Here is a 19,081-nt window from a genome sequence, read left to right on the forward strand (position 1 = left end):
TGTCCTGGTCGTTGTGTCCTTCGGCAAGACACTTTACCCTACCACCTACTGTTGGCCAGAGGGGCTGATGGTGCGATATGGCAGCCTGGCGCATGTGAAGGCCGATTACGTCACAGCCAGGCGTCGAAGGTCGACTCCTTCAAATGCGGCCGATAAATGCGTCCTTCATTTCCACGAATTTGAAGGATGGGTCGGGTGTGTCCTGTCACTACCCGATCTGTACCGGAAACCCGATCGGTACCCTGCATGCGCGAAAGGTGTCTACTTCCGGTCGAAGTATTTTACGATAGTTACGGGTCAGAGTACCTGTTAAGATGTTAAGAATAACAAGTAAGATGTTTCCGATAATGAAACATTTAATATAATGTAGACAAAAACAAAAAAATAAAAAGATAGTTAGGGATCAGGACTCACCGATCCTTACTGCGCATGTGCAAAGTCGGACCGTACAAATCGGGTCTACCCGATCCGTACCGTGCAGATGTTTTATTCTTCTTCTGTTCGTTTAATGGCAGTTTACTCCCCAGTGTACGAGGATACTGCCACCTGCTGACCGAGCGAAGGAACCCTATTGTAAACTGAATTAGCATCATTACAAATGTGTGTTGATTTTGATTTAATGATAGTCGAGTGTATTTATGCTTGTTTGTGTGGAGAGGATTGATTGGAATACTGATGATGATGTCTGCTCTCACTGTCAATTGTCAGTAAACACTTCATCTGGCTGATGAATGTTCACGTTACATATTACAAAGTCTGCATTATTAACTCTGTAATTAGGCGCCATTCTTCTTATTTTACGGCGCTGTTCTTTGGGGAACGCTCTCTGTTGAGGAGAAAAGCATGAATTTGTTTGTATACCGATTATTCATTGTTTAAATGTCCTGGTAGTCGAAAAGGAGGCAGAGCTGTTGAGAAATGCTAGGAGCTAACTGGGCGCTAACCGTATCATTCAAATATATTGAATGTCGCAATGTTGGCAAAGAGAGGAAGTGACGTAAGATTTGCGCATGCGGGGTACCGATCGGGTTTCCGGTACGGATCGGGTATCGACGTGTCCTTTGTAGGCCACCATATCCCAGAATTCATAGCGCGGCCGAGCCAAATTTCAGCTGCCAACAATGGCGGGTGCTACTAAGTTTTAAAATGACTCTTATTAATCTTTCTGGGCCACAAAATAAACATATTTTAAGGCGAGAAAGGGTTCCTTGGGATTTTCACACATAATGAATAAACGATAAACAAAAAACTGATTAAAACAGAAGTGTGAGACGGTCGAGAATTTACGCCAGTGTCCTGTTTTATTTTAGATAGCAAGGAGCAGACGGCCGAGTTTATTAAACTCCGAGACAGCGGTGACGCTAATCAGAAGGCTAGACTGTACCACACTTCCGGCCTTCTCGATCGTAGACCACAAAAGCCGGGTTCTCTGAAGGATGCAGCCGACATTTTGGGACACAGCTAATGTTTGGTTTTCTTCCTGAATACTATCGTTGTTTATATTTACTGCAGGAAAAAATGGTAAAAGCGGCATTTTACGAGGAAAACGCTCTCTCACTCTCAGTAGTTTTGTTGTGTGTCAGAACAATGAGGCGACTGCTGAATGTTACAGGTGTTACAGCAGTGATACATCTGCTGCTGTCAGGCCTGCAGGTATCAGGCTGTTGTTCTCCTTCATCTCATAGTGGACAGAAATTATTTTTTGGAGCGGCACAAATAATTTGTGTGGCATCAGATTTGATGCAGAACAGCTGATTGTTCTGTAAATAGTTTGAAATGTTTGTTTAAACACATTGGCTGCATATTTTTGTAAACAGCTGCAAAAAACATTGTTGTTTGCATAACTCAGTTACTTTTTTGAAGGAGTAACTATATAATTAATTGCCCAACGTTGATCATTATTTACTGTATTTTGCAGACAGAGAGTTACAGGACTCTCTTATTTTAACTTCCAATAGTGTTAACATCCTACACAGCTCATGAACATTGTAAGTGGGGTAAAGCAGTTAATTAAGAGTACTCTAACATAAATGTAAAAGCTGTAATTTGATTACTTTAATAAACATGTAACTTGGATGCTGGCGTGACCACAGTGCACACGTCTGCTGTTGCTCACAGTGGTCCAAGGGGCTGCTCAGGGAGTTTGTGTGTTCAGACACATGAACCATTAGAGGGAACATTGCTTTAGACCAACGGTGAAATTGGAATACAGTTGTTCATTGGAAACCCAAACAACCTCTTCCTCATGCTCTGATATCGCCAGCTCCACCCTTTGAGCCTCCTCCTCTTTTTCATCAACACCAGACACTGACTGGTCGGCGGACATCGAGGAAGCCTCCAGAGATAGAAGTTTCACTACAGAGAGTTACTATGTGCACCTGCTGAAGGCAGGTGAAGCTTCATTATCTTATTCATCATATTCAGCATGCAGATGGTTTACTGCTGAGCTGCAGGATGTCAGCAGGTGAGTAAAGAGCAACACAACAAAAGCTATTTCAAACACATCAGCACGCTAAACATGGATACCACAGCCATCACATACATGATGATCTGTGTCTGAGTGTGTTGCTGTGAATTATGGGACAGCATTATATGCTCCTATTTTATAAAGGGCACCCAGTGTGTCCTCCTAAAGGAGGTAATAAAGGAAGAGCCAGAGCTCCCTTCCTTGGTTTTAGAAGATTCCCCAGCTGTGATTGTGGCCACAGAGACTTTAAGAAGTCACAAACTGAGAAAACTGACCATCAAACTGCAACACAGCAGTCAAAAACACACCACACTGATTTTTTCTGATGCTATAAGCTGAGAAACATCTGTAGAAAGACGGCAGTGAGTGACGGCACCACAGGATCTGAACCTGATGGACACACTCAGGAGATTCTCAGCTTCACCTCCGACTCTCTGTTTGACTCCGGCTGCTCTCAGTTCAGGATCCAGAGCTTCATCGTGGATCCACTGACAGGGTCAGGATGAGATAAGGTTTGTTTTTTTTTTAGTCCTCGGCCTGCTGTGATTGGCTGCTCACAGAGGTGAGAGGTCAGCGTGTGCTGTCTGTTTGATCTGCTTAACTTTATTAACAGCAAAGTAAACACACGCCCACACTGCAGAGCCTAAACGGCTCTCTGTCATTACAGGGTTTGAAAGAAGAAACTGATCACATGACTGTGGAAACAGATTTATTGAGAAAAGAATGAGGAAGTAAAATCCAGCTGACAGTGTCTGAGTCTGGGTTCATCTCTATGTGCGTGTGCGTTTGTTAACACTGGAAGGTCCCACACACACAAACACCCACAGAGCTCCGCCCCCTCCAGCCTGACAGCCAAACAAAGCAATAAAAGATTCAGTTTCCCAGCACACACCTGGCTTTCCTCCAGCTCAGGTCCATCAGGAAGAAGCTCACCTGGTTGGCTCCTGCTGTCAGACAGGTGTAAAGACTCTAAGAATACTCTGCACACACACACATGATGAAATCTCTAAACACATTGAGACTCCAGCAGATCCACCACAGTCCACATTCAGCCTGACTCAAAGAGCCTGGATCAAACACAGAGCTTCCAGCAGCTACTGGGAACCAGCATCAGTCCTGGGGCACAGACAGAGGAAACATTGTTAGGCCAGGTCTGACTGCTTTGAACCAGGAGCTGTACAAACCTGTACTGCTTTAACCAACGCTGGTGTGCGCCAGCAGGAGCAGGTGCTGGCTTTATCTGCTGTGTTTGTAGCATCAGATTCAAATCATATATGGTTTGGGGGGGCTGAGGGGCCCCGGCTCTCATCTTGTGTCATTAATTTGTAGATAAATATGTGTGACCTGCTTTCCTGTATTTTTGTAGGCTTTCAAAAAACAGGGTTTTTTTTTCCACAGTAGGAACTTTAACTTTTTGGCTCAGAATCAGAAACATTTTCTATTAAAAGCAAAGAAGAAACTGAAGAATGTCAGCTGAGACAGATGACTCGTACTGAGCTTAGCTAATGATGATACAGCATCGCTCTGTCTCTGCTCATAGTGAGTGTAGCTCATCCAGCAGTCCTGTTTCTGTCTCTTAGTCCTGTCTGCTCTCTTTCACAGTTATCACAGTTTATAAAAATCTCAGTGCACTTTTATAAACTGTGAATGTGCCCAAAGCTAATATGTAGAAGCAGTTGTATTAAAAACAAACTGTTGCAATTAAAAGCCCAGAATGACTCATCCACATCACAATCCTGACACTGAGCCTGATGTAAACTGGTGTTTCATTCATACAGGAGCTCACCATGCAGGCACACGTGTGGTTACACACAGAGATCCAGCCCTCAATGTTTCTGGCAGTTTCATCTTCTGGTTTAAATAAAGCCACCCTGCAGCCTGAGTGTGTCTTTATAAACTATCTGCTCCTCATCCTTTGTTCCTGCACTCAGAGCTGTGGACTCACCTGGGCTCCAGCTCAACTGGTAAAGTCTTCTCAAGCAAATCAGCTGCTTTTATCGCTTTAGCAGAAGCGACCTTTTTGGGGTAGAAGTCGTAGACTTTGTAGAGCAGCGTGGCAGGATGATGACCACCAGGGGGCATCATGGCATGAACACCAATCAGCGGCATCACTGAAACATAATAATGACAATTTAAACCATCACAGTTTCCTGCATCCCTCCCTCGCTGCGTGGCTCCCTCACACAGCTTTTCAACGTTTCACTCTTAATCTGGAATTATAATTTATCTTATTTAAGCTTTATTTACACAGGTTGTCCCACTGATACATGATGTCTCATTTATAAAGAGACCTGCTTCAGACAAACATATTAAAATGACTACAATAAAAAAATAGTCTTATAACTAAAATGGTCTAATGTTTCCACTGATGAGTCATTTATACGTCTTCTAAAGTCTGTAAGTAAAGTTAACTAAGAGACCTGCAAGTCGTGCATTATGCTCTATGCAGTTCTGTATGAACTGAAGCATCCTGCATAAGGCCCATGAGGACCAGTCAACCAGAGAGTATAAAGTACAGTGGTGTGCTAGATCTGTGCTATGTGATAAACAGACTCCAACAGATGGAGAGAATGAGCAGAGACAATAATTATATCACTGAAATCCAGGAGAGCTGGATGGTGTGGTAGCAACAAGAAGAAGCCCAACTACACTACAAGACCTGAACACAGACCTTTACATTAACCCCCACATCACCGCCTTTTCTCGGACAGCAGAGTGATAAACGTTAAATCCACCAACTGCCACGTCTTTAATCACTATAAAATTAGATAACTGACTTTCAGATACGACAGTTATGTCAGCACTACTTGAAGAGGCCCAGACTCTAAGTATATCCATCTTAGGCAGCGAGCTATGAGCGTTTATATGAAGGATGTGGAAACCAGGCAGTTGGTATATCACACACAGCCAGGGCCTAGCGTTAACACCAGAGAAAAAGAACAAAACATGATTATTAAGCACTTTTAAATGTTCTGGTAAACAAATAACTACAGTAACAAGTATAGCTGACAGCACGGGTCTCAACAGCAATCATAATACAGTAAAAAATGCACCAAATCCAGAGACGCCTGGCACCCTCAACCCACACTGTTGGCTGTACCCAAAGCTGCTGCTAGCTGCTGTCAGCTGTTGCTCCCCGTCTGGTGCTAAATGACGTAATGACTTCTCTAATATTTTCCCATGTGGCAAAGCTAACCAGCAGGCTCTGCTTTACTGCAACACAAAGATGAAACCGTCACAGTGTGCAGGTGTTCATTCAGGAGCTGATTAATCAGTGAGGACCTGAGCTGTCATGTGATGATCTGATGATGTCACAGAAACAGTGCGTCACCTGACTTAGGCAGAACATTTGTGAAGCAGAGCTCAGAGTCGGGTTTGAAGAACATCTCCTTCTGAGGTCTCCACAAGCTCAGAGCTGCAGCATCTTTGTTCCAGTCCTCTGGCTGCTTCTCACTGAACTTGTGAGCCAAAGGTGTATATCCATCTGTAACAGTGAGAGCAAGGGTCAAAGGTCAAAGAGTGACGACTCAGGCTGAACTGATACACGCCACAGTTCTAATGTTTCATGCTGCTCAGACTTTGGCTTTGGTAAAGTAATACTGGCAGGCACCACAGCTACTCCTCACCTTCCTGGTATATGCACCTATGGTACAAATGTGAAGATCCTAAGTGATCAGGGAAACGCTTGGATTCAAACTGGGCCGAGGTTTTTACTATAAACTCGTATTTCGCCTCCTTCTCGAGTTACCACATTTACAAACTTGGATTTGCACCCTGCTAGCCTGGTGGGGAGACGCCATACTTCTTTCATGACCGAGAGGTAGAAACTGTCATTAGAGAAAGAAACTCAACGATCTAACTGATCCAAGCAATCCAACCATCCCTTAGCTCAAGTTATCCTGACTCTGAACAAACCCTTTAGAAGGGCCATCAGCTTCTGGAAGTCATGGATCCTCTTTCCTTTTCTGCAGGCAATATTTTCCACGGGTTTGTGAGATTTCAAACATTGCAAACTTGGAAATTCTTTGCTGACGTGTTTGTGGTGTGACACAGCGGAGAGAACCACAGATTTATCTGTGGTTATATTGAGTTATTAATCAGTGTCTCCTGGCAGAATAAGACATAAATGTAAGTATCTTTAATATTTAACTGACCTTTAGCCTGATTCATGTGGAAATTTCTCACATATCAGATTTAAAAACAAAGGTCCTCTTACAGGGCCCTGTGGGGCCCCACTATTACTACAATCTCAAAGGACATCAGAGAGAGAGGAGAGATTCTGAACTCTGACCCTTAATCATTCTAATTTTCATGCTCTGTTTGTGATTTAAATCATCCTGCTGATGAACATCCAACTCATATGTTGTGGTACGAACTGGCTTCAGTTTGGTGTGAGTGCTGCTCTGACCTCTGCTGCACATCCTTGTGTAGATGACTCCAGCCAGGAAAAAGAGCAGACCCAGGATCAGCCCAAAGGCTCCAACGATCATCAATTTCTTGGATTCAGACATGGACGGGACTGAGGACACACAGGTGAGAGTCACACAGGTGGACAGACACACAGGTGTGTACAGGTGTGTAGATACAGACAGGTATTTACCCCAGTCAGTAACCAGAGGTCTCTCCAGGCTGGCGTGCTCCACCATACAGGAGATCTTCTCTCCAGACCTACAACACAAACCAACATCACTGACTCTCACACTGAACTACAATTCGTGACTTTTCGTTATCCAGCCTAATTCTATTTCCTGCTGTAGCACTCCGAAGTAACAAAAGGAAGGTTTAGTTGGCATGGCTGCACAATTATTTTGAACCTGGAGACTCAATGCTTTTTATGGAATCATAAGATTTGTTCATTTGATCATTTCACATCTTGTAGAAATGTGTTCCAAGCACGCGACTATCTCCGTCATCCAGGTGTAAAGGTCTTTAGCACTGGTCCTTTAGAACAGGAGGTTCATGATGTTTTAGCTCAAGTCCATCACAGGCTCAGTTTGAGGAATTCTCTGAAATTTATTACATGACACATCAACACATGCAACGGTAATGTAGGGAAATGTTCATATTCACTAAGTGAAAACAAAGAAATTGTCATGACATGTTTATTGCTTTGTTAAAAACAATCTTGGGGATTTCCTATTTTTTGCTCTGCTGAATTCAGACAGTTCCTGCTGAAACCACTTGGCTCAGAAGAAATGGGAACTTTGGGTGAATTTAGTTGTGGCAGGAATGAGGAAGGAAAAGAGGGAAGAGGTTTCACAGGCTGAGCTGTGAACATCTGCATCTGTGGATCATTTTCATGTTATTCAAACGAAAGTCAGCGAGCTGGAGACACAGACCAGACTGAGCTAAATAAGTCGAGGGCGCCCAAGGATCAGACCAGAGCTGTTTTATTGAAAAAATGAATATGGAAGGTGATCTGTGCTGACGCTGGAACTATCCTGGAGAAAGTAGACATGAGACTGAAGAAGCTCCACAGCATCAGGGAAAAAATAAGCAGGTGACAGAAAACATTAAAAACTTACAAGAATAAATAGAATCAGCAAGTCCTGTTAGCAGGCCCAAACTAGACTCACCTGGGTGTGTACTCCAAGTAGGAGTGGGTCTGGTAGAACCAATCAGCATCTGGAAGCTCATCAGTTGTTGTGGTGTTAGAGGTTACTTCCTGTCCGTTTCTCAACCAGCTCACTTTGATATATTTGGGGTAGAAGTCGTAGACGCTGCAAGCCAATATGGCAGGATGATGATCAATGGGAGGCTTCGTCCAGTGAAGTCTGACAAATGGTTTCGCTGGAACATGAAAATGAAAATGACTTTGGTAAATTTTGCAACAAACTAAAGCAGGACGCCGCAAACCACAGACACTCCGGTGTCTGCAGAGATGGTGTAGCTTTATTGAACGTGTCACATTAAACCTTCAGCAGTGTTACTGTAAACTGTGCAGAAGGTCCAGGCAGGAGTTGTGTTGATGATGCATCAGTGTGATGATGTTTATATGATGATCCGATGATGCCACAGAAACACTGACTCACCTGATTTTGTCAGAACACTTCGGTACCAGAGGTCAATGTTTGGTGTGCAGTACGTCTCCTTCTGAGCTCTCATTGAGGCGAGCTGTCCAGGATCCTTGTTAAAGTACTCTGCCTCCCTGACACCGTACTCGGTGTATCCAACAAACTTCCCCACACTGCTGTCAAACCTGACATACTCTATCCTGTTGTAATAGTAAGATCTGATGTACTCTATGTCCCGCAGCTCAGTGGAGTTAAACAGGCAGCGGGATGAAGTGTAATACTCGTATCCATCTGAAACACAAAGATCAGAGAGTCACTCAGGCTGAGCTGGTCCCCCCACACACATCTCTACTGTCAGGAGTTACACACAGCTACTGTTGGAGCCCCACAACAGCAACATCATCACTGTCACATCACTTCAAATACAATATGTCACTTTTATTTATATAGTGCCATCTCACAACAGCAGTCTGCTAAGGTGCTTTACATTGTAAACACTCAATGTTAAACAATGTTAAACGTTAGACAGCAAACTCCAACAATCACATGACCCCCTATGGGGACTGCTAATGATTTAGTGCAGTTGTGCTGTATAAACACATGATATGATATAATATTGCTGAGGTTTGCACATTTGTACAGGCTGTGTCTGGTTTGAGACCAGGAGGACACACAGCTCTCTGTCAGGAAGAACATCCAGTGTAAAAGGTTGCAAATCAGTGCATCACAATATTACACATATCACTTCATACATTTCATAATTGACGTCATCCACTAAAAACAAAATAGAAATTATAAGTGATATATTGAAAAACTGTGCAAAACAAATATTATATCATAACAAATGATAAAGTTTATGTCCAGTAAACTGTGCGAACACTGAGGCCAACAGTTACTTTCAGTGACTGATGATTGGTGTATTCATTATTAACCTCCTCAGACCCGAACTCTTCCACAACATGCATTTTTAATTTATATTTGGGCTGATTGGTGCCCGATGACTGTAAAAACAAAGAATTACCAGATTTTGATTTTACTTTATTTTTGTTTTTATGGAAAATCAGAGCCAACTATGAGGATATTCATTTAAAATTTTGATAGAACAGGACCCAGGAGGTTAATGTGAAGAAGTGAAAAAGGTAAACAAAGTAGCCGGTTGATGTTTGTGTTTGATCTCATTTGACTCTGTCAGCTGATGAAAACAAGTGATCTAAACAATCACTGAAGAAATGGAACCAGCTCTGAGAGGAAGAGGAGGATCATCACAGGTTAAGGACAAAAAGCTAATCCCAGCTCATATGTCACGTTCATTTAATCAATAAAACATCTCTGATGCATTTAGACTCTTTGAACATACATGTGAGTGTATTGATTGAATGTTGATGAGTGTATGTGTAATACCTGCTCTGCAGAGGATGATGAAGAAGAGGCTGACGCAGAGAAAATATGAATCCATGTTGAGTTCTCCTGACAAACTCTGACAGTCTGACTGAACACAGTGCTAAAAACCAGAGGGCATGTCACATGATCTGCAGCATCATCTGTTGCCAGGAAGAAATCTGTGACAGGAAACCAGGAAATGAGCTTTAATTTATTCAGCTGGAAATGCTCTAACTCGAACAGACTTCCTCTGAAATACCGAAAAAGACCAAAATCTGATCATTTATTTAACTTATAAATAATGGAATGACTGACTTCAAACATATTATGAAGTCTAGATAAAAAAATTTAAAAAATTAAAAAATTAAAAAAATAAAACCTTTTTTCTTTCCTTTTGTGTGCGTCAGTCAGAGAGCGCCCAAACATCCCGCAGCTCACAGTTTACACCCTCAGCACATTCTTTCACTTCTCATCTTAGTCACGTGTTCATGGTTCACATATTAAAGTTGTGGAGACAATACTCAGCATCTAACTTGCTCCAAAGAAGTGGAGAGAGGGTAAACATTTTTATGGCATGTAGTTTCAGATGAAACTTTCTAACAGATCAATAAATACACACACAGTGTTTATGCAGTTTCAGTTCGTCCTGTTGGCTAAAGGTACACTTACTTTATTTCCAGGGAGAGAAACTAGTAATAATGTGACAAAGATGTAAGAAAGAGAGGACAGAGGAGGAAGAGCAGAGAAGATGATCAGCAAGCGGTTTCTTTTAGAAGGAAGTGACACAAGACTTTGATGGATTTAAAAAAAACAATATTAAGTGTGTCGCGGCCTGAAGGTGACTGAAAGAAGCCAGTAGTTTGGAGTCTGGAGGCTTCATTCTGAGCTCTAAGTGAAGTCAACAATAGGACTGTTCAGTATCTGACTGACCAAATCAGGGAGTCTTTGCAGCCTGACTGGTGGTTGTGGAAGCTGAGAACATCTTACACTAACGCCTGTGCAATCACATGTTATCAATATATTAAAATAAATGTTTGAGTTATTAACACCCACACTGGTAGCTACTCAGCTTTTAGTCTGTAAGCTAACATCGCCGACTTTGTTCCTTTTTGTTGTTGATCTTAATTTGCTTTTGTTCTGCATTTTTTCTAAAATACATCTCAGCATTAATGCTAACGCTGAGTACATCACAACATGCTAAGAAGAGACAAAGACGGAATTTATAATACAAAATTAAAGAAAAATGTCCCCACTGTTTATTGTCACGGTGTTTGTTAATCAAAGTGGGATTTAAGGTTAACTTGTGTTGAATTCATCCTTTCTGTGGAAGTTTGCCTCAGAACGCCCTCACCATGTGGCTCAACTCAGTCAGTGACCTGTTTGAGTCTTTTCTTAAAATGTAATCAGGTTTAATTTGTTCAGGTTCCCGTGCAAGACCTTTGAAACAATTAATGGAAATAGAAGTCTGATAAGGCCTGAGGTTTTTTAGCCTTTCTTTTAACCAGATTTTTATTTGTTTTTCAGTTTTGCTGCTCCATAAAAAGAATGAATTTAATATCAAAAAGAAACATTCAGTTATTTTAATTCAAAAAGTCACGAGCTTCATCTTCATTCTGCACACAAGAAAAATCAGCTCACCAAATACAGCATGAGACCGTTCCACAACAGAAACATTCAGAAACACACTGAAATCAACGTTTCCTCAGTAAATCTTCAATGATGTGAAACTCTCCGTTTCACATCAATAATCAGTCCCAGTGAGGATGAGGAGGGTCTGAGATCATTCGGACCAGCTGCCACAGTTTTCCTCCAGATGTTTCATTTGTAATGAATCATATAAAAATCAGTTCATCAGAGGATGGTGTCTACCTCAGAATTTATTAAAACATTAGCATCAACCGATCAGCATCACTTTCTTCCTCGGATGAAGAGATAGATTCCTGCTGCCACGCCGAGGACACTGACAGTCAGACCCACTCCACAAAATATTGCAGGTCCCAGAATGGATTCAACGTCCTCCACCTCTGCAGAGACAGAGAGAGACGTGGACCTTCACATCTGTAAACAGTCAGTCTTTGTGCTGGGACCAACACTTTCTGCTTGTTTTTTTATTTCAGATCATATTATTAGAGATCATTGAACACACTTCCATTGCTTTGCACACATGCAGCCTTTGCCTTAGAATATAACTCACCTTGTGATTACTGTTGTTGGTACATTTTATAATAAACTGAACCTGATATACTCACCATAGATTTTGGTAACTGGTTGGGTCAGGGCCACATGTTCCACTGTGCAGGCGTACAAATCTCCTCCCTTTGGAACAAAGTCCAGTTTGGACGTCTGGCTGAAGGAACCATCCTTGTTGGATAAGGGAACAGTGATGCTGGTTCCTTCAACCACTTTCTTCGTGTTCTTGCTCCAGGTGACGTTAACGGGAGCAGGATAGAAACCAGTCACATGACAGATCAGAGTGTTCTGGACTCCAATCTCCACATTTACTATAGTGTAGATTTCCACACTGTCAGGAGCATCTGTGCACAAACACATACAGTTTGCTCACAACACCACGCGACAGGCTGCACTCAATAACACGAGAAAACGAAAAACTGTGAACGAAACAGAAGCTTCTGCTGCTGAACTCCAGTTTCTAGAGAAAATGGAAAAAACACAAATGTGCAAGAACAGATTTTTTTTGTTGTTTTCATGTCATGTGATGAAGTGGAAATACATACTGTAGGTTCCCTATTTCATTTCATAGGAAGCATTATATTTCCATAGCATAAGATAAGATAATATAAACTAAGATAAGATAGGACAAGAGAAGAAGAACTTTACCGAGGCAGAGAGAAATTCTTTTGTCATAAACATAAGAGTGCTAAAGAGAGCTGCTAGTAAGTAGATCATCTTTGTTCTTAATCAAAGACATGAGTCTGATCAACATCTTAGCAGAATGATGTCGTCTATTTCTGCTCATCATCATCGCTGTGTTGGATTATGATTCTGAGAAGGATTTGGGCGTCCATCATTTACCAGGCGGACTGCAGATTCTTAAGCCTTTTAAGGTTCTCCCTGTGAATCGTAGCTTCCTTATTATTTTCAATAACACAGAGCACTGAGGTGGAACAAACCTACACTACTGGAAGGGCCTATCTCACCACCAACCTCTCTCCTCCAAAGCTAGGAACAACATCACCATTAGTTCAGAGTGGGTTAATTAAGTAATTAGAATCGATTATTATTTTTTTAATGTGCTGTTAAAGTCTAAACTGTGTCTAAACTTCCCTTTCTAACTTTTTGTGAAACAATAAAGGTGTGAATCTGAGTATAAATGTATTTAAGTCCAAATAGATCTAACTGGTTGCTCTAGCAAGTAATATCTTACCCTGAAACCTGCAGTCTGGGCTTCATCCCTGGTTAACAAGTCCCACGATCTAGACGGGGCTGTCATAACATAAGTGACTGATAGGAACCGACTTGCAAGGCCACTCAGGTTTGTTCATGTCTTTCTCAAAAAAACGCATTAATAGTTTGCAGGAACTAATTACTGAAGTTAACTCAGGGAGATTAACTTAGAAAATATTTTCTGTTTCTTCACAATACTTGGAGATTTCTCAACAATCATTTCACACACGTTGCTGTTTTTTTAAGATAACACTAACTCACCAAATTTGGATTATCTTTGTGTGTTTTTGTTCTAGTTTATATCTGTAATCTGGTGAATACAGACACTTTGTGAGCTTGGATTAACCTCAGGATAACACCATTATTCTGTTGTTTGCATCACATGTTATTTAAAACTAGAGTGAGCCAACTACATACTGTACACCTGAGTGTCAGGATAATGACAGCAAAGCTGAGCTAACCTGTCAGCCTGTCACAACTGGATCTCTGCGAGTTATCTGCCATAAAGCTCTTGTTGTTGTTTTTTATCACTTTAACAGAGTGAAATATTTACAGGATTTACTCCCAAGCTGGAAACGTGCTTCTGTTCTTTACATGTGGACTGTGTGGTTGATGAGTTATGTTTACCGAGTTCTTTGGGGAAGTCCTTCATAGCTGAACGAGCCACCTTCAGGTTTTGTCTGCAGATCTGTTGATTAGCCACAGCTTCTTCATACATTCCTTCCTGCCAGTGTGGATGATCTGCAAAGGCTGGCAGAGAATCAACACCTGTCTGTTTGTTGAAGTCTGCGTACCAGACCACCTCATCATCCAGTATCAGCACATCCTCTCCAACAGTGTCTGAACAGCCGCTGATGGAGTTCATCTCGTGGAGACCTGAGGAGAACAGAGAGCTTATTCAGTGTCTGTTATTCAGTGCTGACTGTCAGCAAATGTGAGTCACACAGGAACCGTCAGCCTGATGCTTTAATCCTCAAATATAGAGTTCATTACAATCTCTTTTTTTTAAACTATTAGTCAAACAACACGTATGTTGTTAAAAATGTGTGTTTTTCTGATTTTTTTTGTCAGACTGGGGAAGAGTGTCTGTGTTGTGAACAAGCTCATATTTAGACAAACAGTGTCCCAGTAATCAGCTGGTGAAGTTTAACGATCACGTGATAAATGTGTGCGCGTGCTCGTCTCTTCTGTTTCGGACTTCTGACAGAGTTCATTTGCTCACTAGTATTTTTAATAAGTTCATTAAAACAGAGTTAATGAGTGATTTAGAGACTCACCATCAGCAGAGACACAGAGGACGGAAGAGAGGACGAGGAGCAGCACCCACACCTTCATCTTTATCATCATCAGCAGGAGCTCTGTGACTCTCTGAATGTCTGCGAGCTCGTACACAAACATCAGCCAATCACAGAACAGGGACCACATGATGTCATCGGTGTCCAGGCAGACAGAGGCACCAGGCCCACAAACACACACAGACACATAGAAAACAGAAATTAATAATGACATTATAATAAACTCATTTTGATCAGAGCCCGATGAAGATGGATGGAAAAGAAAGATTTTAAAAAAACAAAACAAACGGAGCAGGCGGTCAGGTGACTCAGATGGTCAGGTGATCTGCGAATGCAGGTGCACTGAGGACACCTGGTGGACAGATGAAGAACTGCAGAGGTGATCTGCTCAAACCTTTAGTCCAGGAGGAGTCGGGGTTCCTCCTGTGAAGGGTGGAGCAGCCGTGATGGCCTCATCCTTCTGCTGTGAGCTTAGATGGACCATAATCAGTCTCTGAGAGGCTGAATCATCTCCAGCCCTGCTCTGTCTCTAAACTACAATCTACTGAACCCTGAGATAACTTTAAAAATCACAGAGACTTTTGGGAAAAGCTGAAATTGAATTCATGTTGATTTTTCATCCAAATCTTCATTAAGGTTCAAGACTGAAATCTAAGTGTTAAATAAATGTTAAATCAATGTTAAAATACTGATGAAGCCTGACAGTTGTTCTCTAATAACTGATGACCTGTTTATGGCACGCGTATTTATTTATTTTTGGCCACGTTTAAATTGCGTAGTTCATAATATAAATGTATGATGCAATATTATTTTGGTGATTTTATACACAATTATGTTCAATATATATGTAATAACATTATGGTTACTTGCCTCACTTTGTAATTTTATGTCCAACATTTAAATTATTTTTACAGTAACCTTGTTTGCTGTTTACAGAGAGAGTGTTTATGGTATGGTGGTCCTTGTGCATTGAGGAGTCAAAGTAAAAGTTGATTGCACACTGTCCTGTTGGTATTTATTATGGAAAAGCATGTTTGAGATCAACTGTAGATTGAAGTACAGCCACAGCCCAAAGAGATACACAACAAAAAGCAGAAACCAGAAGGTTGCATACTTACAGTTGACCAGGTGACATCAAAGATGTTGAAAAGTCATGGATTTATGAAATTAAACCTATTATCAGTTGGACTGTTTTATATCACCCATCTGAAAGTGGTACATCCCATGAGAAAAAGTCTTTGGCTTATGGCAGGCTGCCAAACTGCAACTAATAGTCACAATCCTCGAGTTCTGTTTAAAATCTTTAACTCAGTTTTTAATCCTTGCTCTGATGTTTCGAGGGAGGCCTCCCCAGGTCTATGCGAAAAATTTCTAAATCATTTTATAGATAAAATCTCAGTGTTAAGAGCCCCACATTCTGCAGCAGTAAATCAAGCCCCATTTTCCGAATAATCAATGGTTTTTTCAACCTTTTGAACCTGTGTCATTCTCGACTTTAAAGGAAATAATTAATAACCTGCGAAGCTCAAATTCTTTGCATGACATTAAGGATGCATTGAATACAATCGGGTACTGTATTTTATTTTCAACGAACTCATCACTGTTATCTGGCTGTGTTAGAATAGAATAGAATAATCCTTTAATTGTCCCACAAGGGGAAATTAGGGTTTAACAGCAGCCAGAAAGACACATATACAAACAAACAGGACACAGGACAGAAACATACACAATTTTTCTTACATATTTACATTAAGGACAATGGTTACTATATACAGAGTACTGTACAGTTATTAAATTAAATAAAAATAACTACAGATAAGAGGCAGAGCAGGTTGTAGTGTGAATCGGTTAATTAACTTATTGCAGTTACAGTGCAGATGTAAACATCTGTGTTTGTTGGGAGCAGTTCTGATTGTACAGTCTGACAGCTGCAGGGAGGAAGGACCTGCAGAAACGCTCCTTCATGCATCTAGATGCAGCAGTCTGTCACTGAAGCAGCTCTGCAGTTCAGCAGCATTTACATGCATGGGCTGGGAGACTCTGTCCATCAGAGATGTTATTTTGGCCAGAGTCCTTCTGTCTCCCACCACCTGCACTGGGTCCAGGGTGCATCCCAGAACAGAGCTGGCCTTCCTAATGAGTTTATCCAACCTCTTCCTCTCAGCTGCTGATAAACTGCTGCTCCAACATACAACACTGTAAAAAATGACAGATGTCACCACAGAGTCATAGAAGGTCTTTAAAAGCGCTCCCTGGACTCCAAATGACCTCAGCCGCCTCAGCAGGTAGCGTCTGCTCTGACCCTTCCTGTGTTGTGGCTCCAGTCCAGTTTATTATTCAGGTGAACACCCAGGTACCTATAAGAGTCCACTATCTCAATGTCCACTCCCTGGATGTTCACCGGTGTCAGTGTGGTGGGTCTGCGTCTCCGGAAGTCCACCACCAACTCCTTGGTTTTCCCGGCTTGGTTAGCAGGTGGTTCTGCTGACACGAGTCCACAAAGTCCAGAGTCCACTGTCTGTACTCTGAGTCGTCCTCACCTGTGATGAGGCGACTATGGCAGAGTCGTCAGAGAACTTCTGTAGGTGGCAGCGTGGGGAGTTGATGGAGAAGTCTGCAGTGTAGAGGGTGCCAGCACAGTGTGGGGCCCCCGTACTGCAGACCAGCGTGTCAGAGACAGCCCTGTGTCCTCACATACTGTGGGCGTCCTGTGAGGTAGTCCAGCATCCACTGGGACATGTGGTGGTCCACTCCCGATATCTCCAGCCTGTCTCTCAGAAGTCGTGGCTGGATGGTGTTGAAAGCACTGGAGAAATCAAAGAACATGATCCTCACAGTGCTTCCAGGCTTCTCCAGGTGAGTCAGAGCTCGGTGCAGGAGGTAGATGATGGCGTCCTCCACCCCGATGCCAGGCTGGTAAGCAAACTGCAGCGGATCCAATGAAGACCTCACCAGGGGGCGCAGATGGTTTAGAACCAACCTCTCGAGGGTCTTCATCAGATGCGATGTCAGGGCTACTGGCCTGTAGCTGCTGAGGTCCTTGGGATGGGAGGTCTTTGGTACCGGTACCACACAGGAGGTCTTCCACAGCTGTGGTACTTTCCCCAGTGACAGGCTCAGGTTGAACAGATAACCTAGGATGCCACACAGTTCATCTCTGCAGCACCTCAGGAGCCTGGAGCTGATGTCATCTGGACCTGCAGCCTTCTGCACCTTGATCTTGCGAAGCTCGTTCCTCACTTGAAGTGCTGAGATAGAAAGAGTGGATTTCGGGGGAGGGGGGTGTATGTTGGAGTCCACAGAAGCCGGGGGTGGGTGTAATGACTGGGAGCTGTGAACCTGAGAGGTGTGAAGTCCTGAGATGAAGGACAGGCAGGCCCTGAAGATGAAGGAGATTGCAGCAGGGGGGACGATGCTGTGGGAGGGGTGGGTGGTTGATCAAACCTATTAAAATATTTATTTAGGTCATTCACCCACCCCAAGTCTCCTGCAGCCTGGGGGGTTGGTTTTTGTCCTGAGATTGTCTTCAGGCTGTTCCAAACTCCTCTGATGTTGTCCTGTTGCAGCTGCTCTTCCATCTTCCTCCTGTAGTTTTCCTTTCCTTGCCTCATCTTCCATTTCAGCTTCTTCTGAACAACTCTCAGCTCCTGTTTGTCTCCAGATCTAAAGACTCTTCTTCTCCTTGAGGAGAGCCTTTATTTCAGGATTTATTTATGGATTGTTGTTAGAAAAACACCGTACCTTCATGATGGGTACGGTGTTGTCCACACAGAAGTTCATGTAATCTGTAATGCAGTCTGTGATGCTGTTGAGGTCATCCTCCAGGGGGCTGCAGAGGTTTCCCACACAGTAGAATGGAAACAGTCCCTCAGGGCCTCTTCAGTCTCTGCCGACCATTTCCTTACTGTGCGTTTCACAACTGGTTCTCTGTGTACTAGAGGTTTATACACAGGCTGGAGATGAACCAGATTGTGATCTGAGCCCCCCAGGGGAGGGAGAGGTGATGAGCTGTATGCCTCCTTGGTGTTGGCATACAATAAGTCCAATGTTTTATTGTCTCTGGTGTGGCAGGTAACATGGGTGAAGGTGGGGAGAGTGGAGGACAGGGAGATGTGATTAAAGTCCCCAGAGATCAGGAAAAGGGCCTGAGGGTGCTGTGTTTGGAGTCTGCTGGTTACAGTGTGCAGGACCTCACAGGCTGCTGCAGCGCTAGCAGAGGGCGGGACATACACAGCTATCATGATCACGTGTGTAAACTCTCGCGGTAGATAGTACGGTCTCATGCTAACTGCTAGCAGCTCAATGTCCTTACAGCATAGCGTCTCTTTGATAGATAAATGCCCAGAGTTACACCATCTATCGTTCACAAACACAGCCAGACCCCCTCCTCTCTTCTGACCACTCTCCGCTGTTCTGTCGGCCTGGATCAGATGAAAATCCTCCATGTTTACGTGTGAGTCCGGAGTTAGCGCAGTTAGCCACGACTCTGTGAAGCACATCAGGCTGCACTCCCTGTAGCT

General features: G+C 42.8%; 2 protein-coding genes across 2 annotated transcripts; both read right to left on the minus strand.

The window, feature by feature from the left end:
• Positions 1-3,159: 3,159 nt before the first annotated feature.
• LOC146712557 (H-2 class II histocompatibility antigen, E-S beta chain-like) lies at positions 3,160-10,056 on the minus strand. Its single transcript, XM_085452184.1, has 8 exons — positions 9,883-10,056; positions 8,500-8,772; positions 8,044-8,257; positions 7,068-7,135; positions 6,876-6,986; positions 5,799-5,951; positions 4,413-4,578; positions 3,160-3,583 (listed from the first exon to the last, which is right to left on the minus strand). Exons 1-8 carry the CDS (start codon positions 9,935-9,937, stop codon positions 3,562-3,564), a joined length of 1,062 nt encoding a protein of 353 aa, XP_085308310.1. The 5' UTR covers positions 9,938-10,056; the 3' UTR covers positions 3,160-3,561.
• Positions 10,057-11,342: 1,286 nt separating this feature from the next.
• On the minus strand, positions 11,343-14,660 carry LOC146712558 (H-2 class II histocompatibility antigen, A-K alpha chain-like). Its single transcript, XM_085452196.1, has 4 exons — positions 14,544-14,660; positions 13,894-14,142; positions 12,111-12,395; positions 11,343-11,885 (listed from the first exon to the last, which is right to left on the minus strand). Exons 1-4 carry the CDS (start codon positions 14,611-14,613, stop codon positions 11,770-11,772), a joined length of 720 nt encoding a protein of 239 aa, XP_085308322.1. The 5' UTR covers positions 14,614-14,660; the 3' UTR covers positions 11,343-11,769.
• Positions 14,661-19,081: the final 4,421 nt, after the last annotated feature.

The sequence above is a fragment of the Copadichromis virginalis genome, linkage group LG3 (genome assembly GCF_057382275.1).
Source record: "Copadichromis virginalis isolate Kocher_CV1m ecotype Utaka linkage group LG3, C_Virginalis_male_GT1.1, whole genome shotgun sequence".
NCBI classification, from domain to species: Eukaryota; Metazoa; Chordata; class Actinopteri; order Cichliformes; family Cichlidae; genus Copadichromis; species Copadichromis virginalis.

Excerpts from the sequence above, each read along its gene's own strand:
- LOC146712558 (XM_085452196.1), bottom strand. The coding sequence starts at position 14,613 with ATGATGATAAAGATGAAGGTGTGGGTGCTGCTCCTCGTCCTCTCTTCC. Across the intron at positions 14,143-14,543 it reads CCTCTGTGTCTCTGCTGATG|GTCTCCACGAGATGAACTCC; the intron begins GTGAGTCTCTAA and ends TGTTCTCCTCAG. Across the intron at positions 11,886-12,110 it reads ACCAGTTACCAAAATCTATG|AGGTGGAGGACGTTGAATCC; the intron begins GTGAGTATATCA and ends CTGTCTCTGCAG.
- LOC146712557 (XM_085452184.1), bottom strand. The coding sequence starts at position 9,937 with ATGGATTCATATTTTCTCTGCGTCAGCCTCTTCTTCATCATCCTCTGC. Across the intron at positions 6,987-7,067 it reads ACCTCTGGTTACTGACTGGG|TCCCGTCCATGTCTGAATCC; the intron begins GTAAATACCTGT and ends GTGTGTCCTCAG. Across the intron at positions 3,584-4,412 it reads CCAGTTGAGCTGGAGCCCAG|GACTGATGCTGGTTCCCAGT; the intron begins GTGAGTCCACAG and ends TCTGTGCCCCAG.